The 13207-nt window shown below is 36.0% G+C and overlaps 1 protein-coding gene across 1 annotated transcript in view; it reads left to right on the forward strand.

Moving 5' to 3' along the window:
- The window catches only part of r (carbamoyl-phosphate synthetase 2, aspartate transcarbamylase, and dihydroorotase rudimentary), a 263246-nt gene that overhangs the window by 36356 nt on the left and 213683 nt on the right, over window positions 1–13207 (forward strand). Inside the window, 4 exon segments of the mRNA XM_081746006.1 lie at window positions 1064–1377; window positions 4566–4751; window positions 8542–8938; window positions 11003–11236. Of these exon segments, the coding sequence (XP_081602132.1) occupies window positions 1064–1377; window positions 4566–4751; window positions 8542–8938; window positions 11003–11236 (1131 nt within the window).

Raw genomic sequence — 13207 nt, forward strand, 5'->3', positions numbered from 1 at the left:
GTTCACTAGCCGAAATACCTATCCTTCGCACGGAAACAAGGAGGTTTATCGAAAATATTTTGAAACGTGTATTTAAAGTCCCTATTAAGTACATTTGAATTAAAATGAAATAATAACCCAATTCGACCCAAATACTATGTTCAGAAATTCACTCTAAACGTTCAGCAGTTTTTTCAGTGAGGACATCATACGTCCTTTTCATTTTTATATAGAGAGGTGTGCTGATACTTTTTTTTTTAATAATAATAATAATAATAATAATAATAATAATAATAATAATAATAATAATAATACTTCGACTTTTTGAAAACACTTACGAATTTTTTGCATAATATTGAAGGTCACCAAGAGACAGGGTTTTATTCCAGGATCGTGTGAATGAACAGTATCTTTGAAAAAAATTGTCCGATAAATGGTCCCGTGTACTTGACTCATTAAAATACACGTAATACAATGTTTTGACGTTGCACCTGTCAGTAGTTTAACATCATACCAACAGAGAGCACCACTGGTAGTAATCTTCTTTAAACGCCGTTGATAAATACAAATCGAAATTTGAAACATTATATGTCGGTTGTTTTTTCTGGATGAAATGATTACTCTTCCCATAATCAATGTTAATATAAAATTGAAACACATTAAACAAAGCATGCATTCTATGGAGCGAACTATAAAATTCGTCTCGCTCTCAATACATTGAAGGCGAGGAAATTAGTGAAACGGATTTGTGCGTCCATACCGGAAAGTAGTTCTTTTAGTACTTTTGTACGCTGAGATATCAATGATTGGCGGCGTCCCAAGGAATTGTGACTAGTCTTCTCTTCGAGGATTTAAGATGAACGAATTGAAATGTGCATATTGCGCACTACTTAATAATAAGCTGAGTAAGTTGAGTTTTACATTTCAAATGTCGTTATTTAATACCTTAAGAATTGGTAATTTTTTCTAGACATCCTGCTTAATTCACAAGACAGTACATTCTGAATAAAAAGTAAGATAAGACAATTACATGCAGATATTACTTCACTAATTGTTTTCTTTTCTTTTTTTCTTTTTTCATCAGTTTCCTGTAATTTACAACCCAAATGGAAGTCCTCGAATCTTGGCCGTCGACTGTGGTCTAAAATACAATCAGCTAAGATGTTTTCTCAAAAGAAACGCCCGAGTAGAACTTGTGCCATGGAATCATGCTCTAAATGTTGATGACTACGATGGGTTGTTTCTGAGTAATGGGCCAGGCGATCCAACCGTTTGTAAAGAAACCGTGGCCAACTTAAAGAAAGTAATGGAATCGAAAGTGGTGAAGCCGATTTTTGGAATTTGTCTCGGACATCAGTTGCTTGCTGTAGCTGCAGGATGTAAAACGTATAAAATGAAGTAAGTAAAGTTTAATATTTCTACTACGTAAGTTAAATTAGGATGTATTCAGCTTATTACTATGTGTAGATCAGTTGGCAGTTTATTTTTCTCCATACAATATAAAGAATTAAGGAAAAGTCTTATCCAGCCTTTTTTTATTGTATTTATTTCCATCTTTTTCCATAGTCTTGTTCACAGGATATGAATTGGACATGTCAAAACATTTTGTATAAGATTAATAGATATATTTAAATATTGCGTACGTTACTCAATATAAAACTCAATTTATAAGTAGCCAAGTGAACTCTGTGGTGGACAAACACCGTGTGCGTGGGTTTCTTCGGGGTTCTCCTGTTTCCTCCCACTTTCTTCATTCCACCGTTTCATTCATTTCTCATAATCACCGTCTCCTTTAGCTTAACCGGCATAACTATGGGCGTAAAACTCAAAGATTTCATTTCATTTTCAGTTTATAAGTATTCTACGAGGGTGATTCAGAAATACGAGGGTAATGCAGAAATACGAGGGTGATTCATTAATAAATACAAGGGTGATTCAGAAAGCAATGCCTCCAAAGTGATACTTTTATTTGTGTATGACAGGTAGCACCGATACAAGCATCAGTGGAAAGTTTGTAATGTCAGCTACAAATGGTGGCATCATTTTCTAACATAGTCCCCATTACGGGCAACACATTTGCGCTAACACAAAACAAGGTTTTTCATGCCGTTGGCGAAGAATTGTGGTGGTTGTTGTTGACGCCATTGCCGAACTGCTGCTTCCACCTTCGCGCCACAACTGTAGCGTTGGCCCTTAAGGTAATTCTTAAGTTTGGGGAAGAGCCAAAAGTCACAGGGCACCATATCCGAACTATAGGCAGAATGAGGTAGAATGTCAACAATATTTGCCAGCAGATACAACTTTTTTTTTTTTTCCCGGAGGAGAGGACGTGTGGCAGTACTCCCATCAATTGACGCTTCGTTTCCGCGTCGTAAAGGTGTATCCACGACTCGTCGCCGGATATTCATTGGCAACCCGCTATTTCAACCGATCGTCACAACTGTATGCCATGGATTGTTCTAGAACGAGAAGAGATAGGAAGGTGAAACAAGTGACAATCTATAGCTTAAAGATCAGTGCATTAATGATAAACAGTTCAGAATTTTTGCAGTACTATTAGCCAAGTAGTGGGCTTGGAGGCATTACTTTGTGAATCGCCCTCGTAGTGTGCAAGACTCACGGCATTTGGATATAAAATACAATAACACACTTCCTGCACATATTTAATTTTCAAATTCATATCTGTTATTAATAAATGATTTATTGAAAAATCTTAGTGCACATACAGTATATTTTAAATGTTAGCTACGAAAAACATATTTTTATATAGTAATATTGTTATTGTCGCTTATTTGAATACATTATAGTAATCCGGGTTCATCCTTAAACTGTAGTTCCATTTATCGTGTAGCCTCGGTACTGAAAGGGACTCTAAACTCTAATCCAACTCTAATCCTCCTCTATTGAATAGAAGCAATAAAGTCCAACGTTTTATTTTTATGGAGGAATATTTTATAGTCTGTTGTAAATATTTACTGTCATAGGAAATGTCAAAAGAACTAAATATCAGAAATTTAGCAATAATATGCTAGTGTGTGGTTAATTTACGTATGTTATTGAAAAAATGGCACATTTTTTCCAAAAATTTCATTTACAAGTAAACCTTGCGTGGTCGAAATCAATTTTGTTGATGAAACTTGGTAGCAAAGTGGGAAATGTCAAGAAACGAGCGTAGCAAAATTTAAAGTGTTTCCATCCGTAAAGACGAGCGCAGTGACCAGAAACCTGATTGATCAGAATAAGCGAGAACAATGTGTTTCAAGACTGAAATTTTCAGTGTATTTGTAAAACGGTAAAAGGATGGAGAGAAAAAAAAAAAAACATTAATAGACACCGGAAGGAAGTAGACATATATTAGAGGGTAGACTTGTCATGGCCGCCATCTAGAAGTCTGGTATCTTGTGTCTGGTTCGATTGTTCTAAATAGGAAGGGGGGTCATGTAATGTATCAAACTGGGTTATAATTTGAAGAGAAATACAACGGTGAACTTTGTTGCCATACGTTTATATTTGTAAGACATAATAGATGTCTACTTCCTCCCGGTGTCTATTAATGTGTTTTTTGTTTTCCATCTCTTTACCAGTTTTACAAATACATGAAATTTTCTGACTTGAAATACATTGCTCTGGCTTACTCTGATCAATTAGGTTTTCGGCCTCTATGCGAGTCCTTATGGACGGAAGCGCTTTAAATTTTGCTTACGCTCGTTTCTTGATATTCCCCATTCGCTGTCAACTTCGGTCAACAAAGTCGATTTCGATGACGCAAGGTTTACTTGTTAATATAACGTGATGATCACGTCATATTCTATCTTCCTTCACTGTCATAATTCTAGATATAGGGAAAAATCTCTACATTCAAAATCACCATACAACATTGTTTCAAAACTGCCCCATATACTTAGGTCCAACATTATATAATAACCTTCCTAAAGATATTAGTAACATTGAATCAATGAAAGTATTTAAATCAGTTACAAAGAAGTATCTAGTGGACAATTATTTTTATTCAGTGGATGAATACGTGTCTGCTAAATGCAGCTTGTAGATTGTATAGTGTAATTTTGTCCCATATTTTGTCTCGTTATTGTTTTTTAGTATGTATGTATGTATTTCTCTGTATCTTATTTATTGGTGTGTCCGATTCATACGCTCGTCTTCCTTCGAGCATCATGTATGATTTATGGATGAAAATAAAATGAAATGAAATTCAGTGTGGTAGTCAATTTAGGATATTTTAACGTTTTAAGGAAGACAGTAGTAAAATACTTTAGGAGTGAGAAAGCAATGTGTCGCCAAATTTAAAGAATGTAATGCATCAAAGGTAAGACGATGGCATAATGTCCAGGAACGTCTGCATCAAGACAAGTATTCGAACCGTTCTTCTGTAATTATTTCGTTCGTTTGCCGAGATTCTCATACCACACCGAACCGGCTCCCATACACGAACCTTAACCCCGTTCAATTTGATAAGGGGACAAAGCTAGCAGGTTTTATTATATACGTTTTTTTTTTTTTTTTTTTTTTTAATCCTGCAACTGATAATCACTCGTATGTTTAGCTAAAAATATTTCTTCTTTTTATAGGTATGGCAATAGAGGTCATAATCAACCTTGTTCTCATCATGGTACTGGCCGTTGCTTCATGACGTCACAAAATCACGGATTTGCAGTTGATGTATCTAATCTTCCCGAAGGTTGGTCTGCTCTCTTCACGAACACCAATGATTTTACGAACGAAGGCTTAGTTCACTCATCAAAACCATTTTTCAGGTAAGAAAGGTAATCGGGGAATATGTATGAAATTAGAACATAAGTGTGAATTAATTTTTTTTTGCCAGTTTCTGTAATTAGCAATTATGTTCACACTAATCTATTCAGACTGTAATAAAGTAAATTGATGGCCTGTAATTATTATTATTATTATTATTATTATTATATCTTTTAATAGTGAAACTGACCCTATAACTCTGTGTATTTGTTCTGTGAAATTGTTTTAAGAACTTTTCTGTGCTCTTTATCGGTCACGATGTACGATGAAGCAGTTAACCCCAAGAACTTACAACTAATGTATACTAATTATAAAATAACATAGAATATTGACCTTAGTACGTCTCCTTTTATTTTTACCAAACTTTTCTGTAACTATTAACTGTTACCTTTAATGAACAAAAATTCGTCAAAAAATGACATTCCAGCTTGTTAAATTTCTGTTTCCTTCAGGTTGATGGGAAAAGGGGGGGGGGGTCACGGTGGTGGCTCAGTGGTAGAGCGCTTACTTCTGGTGCGTGGGATCCCTGCTTCGATCTCCAGGCATGTTAGTTTGTGTACAACATCGTGCCCGTCCCATTTCCTCCCACTTTCTCATTTCACCAACCCGTGGCCTCGCGTACCGTAATAGCTGACGCTCTCGTCTTTAGTACGAGCAGTCCCGGGTTCAATTCCCGGTGGGGACACTCGGTCGAAAAAGTGTAAAAGCTTTTTCAGTCCAGCCATCCTGACCGAGGTTTTCCTACGTTTTCCTCATTCACACCAGGAAAATGCCGGGATGCTATATGGAAGTTCCAGGGCGCTTCCTTCCTTCCCTTTCCACGGATAGTGTGAATGCCGAGGGACATCCTCCCTCATACGTGACGGGCTAACATGCCCATAGATGCCGAAAGCCCATAAATCTAATTCCTAATCCTAATCCTAGTGACGGGCTAACATGCCCATAGATACCGAAAGCCCAGAAATCTAATTCCTAATCCTAGTGACGGGCTAACATTGCCATAGATGCCGAAAGCCCAGAAATCTAGTTCTAAACCTAGTGACGGGTTAACATGGCCATAGATGCCGAAAGCCCAGAAATCTAATTCCTAATTCTAGTGACGGGCTAACATGGCCATAGATGCCGAAAGCCCAGAAATCTAGTTCTAAACCTAGTGACAGGTTAACATGGCCATAGATGCCGAAAGCCCAGAAATCTAGTTCCTAATCCTAATCCTAGTGACGAGCTAACATGGCCATAGAGGCCGAAAGCCCAGAAATCTAGTTCTAATCCTAATCCTAGTGACGGGTTAACATGGCCATAGATGCCGAAAGCCCAGAAATCTAGTTCCTAATCCTAATCCTAGTGACGAGCTAACATGGCCATAGATGCCGAAAGCCCAGAAATCTAATTCCTAATCCTAATCCTAGTGACGGCTTAACATGGCCATAGATGCCGAAAGCCCAGAAATCTAGTTCTAATCCTAATCCTAGTGACGGGCTAACATGACCATAGATGCCGAAAGCCCAGAAATCTAAATCCTAATCCTAATGACGGCCTAACATGGCCATAGATGGCGAAAGCCCAGAAATCTAAATCCTAATCCTAATCCTAGTGACGGGCTAACATGACCATAAATGCCGAAAGCCCAGAAATCGAAATCCTAATCCTAATGACGGGCTAACATGGCCATAGATGCCGAAAGCCCAGAAATCTAAATCCTAATCCTAATGACGGGCTAACATGGCCATAGATGCCGAAAGCCCAGAAATCTAAATCCTAATCCTAATGACGGGCTAACATGGCCATAGATGCCGAAAGCCCAGAAATCTAAATCCTAATCCTAGTGACGGGCTAACATGACCATAGAGGCCGAAAGCCCAGAAATTAATTCCTAATCCTAGTGATGGGCTAACATGGCCATAGATGCCGAAAGACCAGAAATTTAATTCCTAAAGTCCTGTTTCATCAATTCTTCCATCATCATTCACTTACTTTAATCAGTCTCCCTTAGCCTAAAGGCATAATCGTGGGACGTTAAACTCAGAAATTTCATTTTCGTCCTTCAAGTTCTCCAAAATTCCTACCTTACATATTCTGTTATTTAGATTATTTTTTGACACACTACCAAATTCTTCAATTTTTGATTCCTAAAATATCGGTACTGAAAAACATGCTAAAATATAATGATCATAAATCAATCCACTATGTTTTCGCATTCATTTCTTTCCCGTGGCTGCAACTACAAATGGATCCGAAAAATAGTGGGTTGTTTTATGTTCCAGTTCATCATATTTTTAGCATGTTTTTTTTTTTTTCTTTATTTATTATGAATACTATAGGAGACGAAAGTTAAAGAACAACTCAGTGGTGTACCAAAGAAAAGATCTAAGTAACAGAATATATGAACTAGGACTTTGGGAAACCATTTGATGAAAATAACAGGAATGTAACGAGCTAAAATTTCGTTTTTTGTCAAATTTTTATTCTTCGTTAAAGGTAACGGCTAATAGTTACCGAAAATTTGGGTACAAATAAGAGAAAACTACTAAGACTAATTGCTTTAATATTACTATACATTAGGTGAAAGAGTTCTAGACATTAGTTGATTCATCGTACATCGTGAACGATAAAGGAAACATGATTTTTTTTTAAATAATTTCATTAGGGGAATAAGCAGGCATAAATAAGATTAGTGTTACTGAGTTGTGGCATAGGCATAATTAAGTTATTGTTACTCTGTGGTGTGTTGGCTGTGGTCTCTACAGTTAATCGGGAATGTCAGTCAGCAGGTCAAACATAGGAACCCCAAACAAAATTGTAGTTCCTAATTAATGTCTGCGATTATCGTTTCCAACTAAATACTAACATAAAATTACATTTCTATGTTTGTAATATTAAAAGGCTAGAGCGACTGTTCAACAACCCATAGAGACCGCTGTGCTTCGTAGCTTGAAATTTTGGCAAGTGTACTTCTTTTATTAAGTAGATACAGAGTAAGAAAAGAGTTTTAGGCAGATGCTAAGCGAGAAAAGAGATAGTTTAGTTTTCAAAAGTGAACCTTCTCTCCTAAGTTATTGAACTTCGATATGTGAAATTTAACAGATAAAAGCTTCATTCAGAACAAACAAACGTGTATTTAAGCGTTTCTAGAAATTTCTATCCCAATAAAACAAATTAATTTGTGAAAGGGTAGCTGACAAGGAGGGAGTGTAAAGTTAGAGACATGAGGTTGGCATATAAAGTCTTCCTTTAAATAAACACCTTTGCCAAGTGTTGAATGTTTTGCCGTATTCAGTTACCTGGTGAGAAAAGTGTTATATCGAAGTTTCGAAGGATGGTAGGCTTTATTATTACTATTATTTCTGAATTGATAAGTATGATGATGTAACCTAACTTTGATACATAGTGGTTTTTGTTTGCAGAAAGTATGTCATTCAGTTGCACAAAATTCAATATGGAAACCATAGAGGTAGGACGGCAAAATATGGTCTATGGTAACAAGGAGACATTTGCTAGTTCCAGTATAGATAAAATTCGAATACAGGAATATAACTTTTTCTTGCATATGTTCAGCTAAATTCTGCATAACCTTTCCGATTTTTTTTTTTTTTTTTTTTTTTTTTAATATAACAGATTTTTTAGTGTTATTTTAGTTTGCCTTTATATTATTATTCTATCAAATATGTAATCTTCGTTCTTGCCATTGACTTTCAGGGAATAGACGCGAAATGTCACGGTAAAGATTTCATATTTATTTAACCATACAGTAAATAATCTTGGATTGTAAACCATGTTTTTATTTATTTCTAGCGTTCAGTTCCATCCCGAACATACAGCAGGACCAGAAGATTTAGAATGCCTATTTGATGTATTTCTAGAAATTGTCAGAGCTAACAAAAATGGAATTAATAATATATCTGTACAAAAGAAGTTAGATGAACAGCTAGCATACAAGGATTTTCCAAATGGAGCCATTTCAGAAAGAGATATGCAGTTTCCTAAGAAGGTTCTTATCCTTGGATCGGGTGGACTGTCCATTGGCCAGGCAGGAGAGTTCGATTATTCTGGTTCGCAAGCGCTTAAAGCGTTACGAGAGGAGAAAATACAAACATTGTTGATAAATCCCAACATTGCTACAGTTCAAACATCCAAAGGGTTGGCGGATAAAGTATACTTTCTTCCTTTGACGCCGGAGTATGTTGAACAGGTAAGTGTTCAAGCTTCTAACAGCAGTTATAAAATTTTGTAAATTTGACAGGGTTCCCACTCGTCGTGGAAATCCTGGAAATATCCGTGAAAATGCCTTTCTGTCCTTGAAATTTACAGAAATATTGAATGTCAGATTTTTCGTAATTATAATGAAGATTTTAATTGATTGGCATTTTTGTTTGCTATTCCTGTTTATGTGCTGAATAATAATTCGTCATGATCCTGCATGTGATGGTAAACTTCTCTCTTCTTTCATTCACTAGTCTGTCAACCCATTCTTAGATGCTGCCTTCACTAGCACAATCCTCCAGAAACTGTGCTTTGTATCAGTATCAAGACTCCATAATCACTCTATTTTCGCAACAGTACTTACTCTTCACTAAAATTTCATATAAATGCTATTTATGACAAGGTCATATCTAGGTGAAACTCAATTCCTTGCTATGCCAAAGAAACTTTAAATTTTTCTGAGTTATTTAAGTTATTTAAATTGAGATTTCATTAGAAGGTAGTGAGTTCCCTAATATTTATTTGTATATTGGACCCTGAGAGAAAGGCTGGATTGTCTTTACACAAAACTGTTGGATGGTTCGGAAGAATTTAAAGATTTGTTGTTAATTACAAAGAAGCTTCTGGTTTCGTCTCATAGACAGGTTGCTGTCGAACGAGGCTACAGCATAAATAAAGATTTGCTTGTTGAAAATATGAAAGGAGAAATCATTGGTCGGTTTGAGATTTGTGTATGATAATATTTCCTATAAAGACCGTACTTCAATCAACATCACGAAGGAAGTGCTGCATCATGCCTTCCATGCAAGACAGCGCTATATGGCAGAGCTGGAGAAAATAAGGACTGTTGAAAGAGAAAGTTAAGCGCAGAGCAAGAGAAAAAGAGAGAAGTGAAAATGTACAGCAGCTACAGAGAAAGAGAAATTGATGAAAACAAGTGAAGCTTTGGAGACTTAAACAAATCAGCTTGAACATGAAGCAGAGCAGAAATCTTGCTTTAATTTGTTGACAAAGTCAAATGCTATCCGTAGAGCAGCTTCGCTAAGGAAAAAAAGAGATTGTCTGTAGATGAGGAAATCACACACTCCATACTTTTTTTTTACCTAATTATATCTGTCACACTGTCACGGAATGAGGATGCCATGTACGAAAAAAAATATTTTTGTTGCTTGTAAATTTGTTCAATGCACGATTAAAATGTCATGTAGGAAAAATGAAAATACATGTGCTGAATGTGGGTGGATCGGGTGGCTATAAGGGAAGTATGAGGTCACCCCCCCCCCCCCGAAGAAAAAGCAGCACATTACGCTCCGATTTGTGTATTTACTTATTGTGTATCAATAATATACTTGCATTAATATTACTTTTCATTTCAATGTTGAGAGTTTTGAACCTACAGTTGCAATCCTGTTATACCTTCCTGTGTCGAAGTCCTGGAAAATTGGTGATTTGTCCTGGAAGTATCCTGGAATTTTTTTTTTTTTTTTTTTTTTTTTTTTTTTTTTTTTTTTTTTTTTTTTGGGAAAGAGAGTGGGAACCCTGATTTGATCATGGAGAAGTAAAAGAATATTGTACAATGGCTGGCCATAAAATGATGTAATGATTAGCGTTTTCAGATTTTTAGACTACAAAACAGGGACACGCTATGAAAATAGTCATAGTTATGCACTTTTTCCTGAACTATCAGAATTAATTAAATGATTAGTCATAGTTATGCACTTGCTTTTTACTGTTTGATTTTTTTTTTTCTTAGCATTGTAATAGTTGTTTGTCTAACCAATATTTCTTCTGTAAAATTATATCGCAGTATCGTAGAAGGAAGCCGTCAGATGTTAAGTATTTACAGTTGGCAAAACTTTTTCATATTTTGTTGTTCTAATTTCTGTAATTCTTATTAGTTTCGTATCCATTTTTATTTCAGCTGCAGTTTTGCTTCTTACTACTACTGTACGTTTTTCAAGAAAGAAAGAAAGAAAGAAAAATGTTTAAAAATATTGTAATTTTGCTTCGCATCTCGCAAACTCTAATGCTTACATATTTTATTCTTATTCAGGTAATTCGATCTGAACGCCCAGATGCTGTTTTACTAACTTTTGGTGGACAAACTGCGTTGAACTGCGGAATTGAACTTCAAAGAGCTGGTGTTTTTGACAAGTATAAAGTCAGAATATTAGGAACTCCTATTCAGTCTATCATTGAATCTGAAGATAGAAAGTTGTTTGCTGACAAAATTACTGAAATTGGCGAAAGAGTGGTTCCAAGTGTAGCTGTATATTCCGTGGATGAGGTGAGCTTTTCGTTCTCAACTTTTCTCAAAGAATATGTGTTATTTGTAGCCTTTTAAACTGTTAGTTCTCGCAGGTTGCAGAAAATAAAATTTCACCTCACACCTTTACAGCTAAATAAAAATTGTGTACAATTATTGGTGAGTAGCCTTCAAATGGATTGACTGATTTAGTGCTACGAGGGTAAATCAAAAATTATCCGCAATTTTGACATAATTCTTCCTACATTGTTCAACTGACCTCTGTCCTCGTTTATTTTATTGTTAAGCTATTGTGGATTGTTCATACTGACCTCTGTCCTCGTTTATTTTATTGTTAAGCTATTGTGGATTGTTCATATTGACCTCTGTCCTCGTTTATTTTATTGTTAAGCTATTGTGGATTGTTCATACTGATCTCTGTCCTCGTTTATTTTATTGTTAAGCTATTGTGGATTGTTAATACTGACCTCTGTCCTCGTTTATTTTATTGTTAAGCTATTGTGGATTGTTCATACTGACCTCTGTCCTCGTTTATTTTATTGTTAAGCTATTGTGGATTGTTCTTACTGACCTCTGTCCTCTTTATTGTTAAGCTATTGTGGATTGTTCATACTGACCTCTGTCCTCGTTTATTTTATTGTTAAGCTATTGTGGATTGTTCATACTGACCTCTGTCCTCGTTTATTTTATTGTTAAGCTATTGTGGATTGTTCATACTGACCTCTGTCCTCGTTTATTTTATTGTTAAGCTATTGTGGATTGTTCATACTGACCTCTGTCCTCGTTTATTTTATTGTTAAGCTATTGTGGATTGTTCATACTGACCTCTGTCCTCGTTTATGTTATTGTTATGCTGTTGTGGTCATTCTATGAAAGTTTGATCCTAATTCCTCCATTTGTCTTCCTTTTGTTGCAGATAGATCATGGCCGCTCCATTAGAAGTTTGCACCAAAGAGGAACAACGAGAAGTGATCCTGTTTTTGTGGTTGGAAGGTGTATCAGGGGCCGCAATCTATCAAAGACTTTCGGCACAATAGTCACCCGTGAGTCAATCCATGCAAAGTGATCGAGAAAAAAGAAAAATTGCCGTTCGACCTTTTCAAAAAAGTCTATTTTTTTCATGAAAGTTTATCCTGTATCAGGGTACTTCAAAACCACAATTAATTATTTTTTTTTATAACATCCCATGGTGACACAACGGCTGTCGCCATTTTGCGCTTTTTCGATTTTAGGCGTTTACATTCTTTTGAATATCTCAGCATGTATTTGTCCTACCAAATTGAAGATTGCTGGACGTCTCCAACTCGTGCAGAGCTAAAACTTTGATCTCCTAACATTTTTGCCTAAAACCACTTGAAGGGAGTGAAATAAGGGTCTGCAGTAGCAACATTTTTGGACATTGAAAACATGTTTGGGAAGAGGAAACATCTGATGTAGAGGTCTGAATTTGTGTGTGCATGAAGTCCGGGGACATAAGTTAATACACAAAAATTTACAGACCTATAGCTGCTCCCAAAGGCCTGAAAAAAATCGTAAAAAGTGCATTTTGACTTTCCTCGCCTTCTGCTGATAGCGGCATTCTACACCAGTGCTGCTATGGGTCTGACAAGACAGTGTTACAACTAGAGGAAAGAAACAATCTTGAGAGCCTTGACTGGACTAACCATTCATCCTACTTTATTTTTCTTCACAACAAATTTTCAATAGATTTTATGAACAAATCACCTCCTAGAGTATGACGTCATTACTTAGTACTTTGACCCCCTTCTGCTCAAAAGCACAAAACGCGCTTTGTTGTGTGTTTTGGTATACTAAAGGACTATTCCCAAAATTTCAGATTTTTCTATCCAGGCCTATTGGAGATATTGGACAGTGAAATATGCTAAATTGGCATAATTCCGCAACTTTACGATATTTTTTTTTTTTTCAGGCCTTTGGGAGCAGCTACAGATCTGTAAATTTTTGTGTTTAACTTATGTCCTCGGACTACAT

Source organism: Thermobia domestica, chromosome 18, assembly GCF_964235325.1.
Source record: "Thermobia domestica chromosome 18, izTheDome1.hap1.1, whole genome shotgun sequence".
NCBI classification, from domain to species: Eukaryota; Metazoa; Arthropoda; class Insecta; order Zygentoma; family Lepismatidae; genus Thermobia; species Thermobia domestica.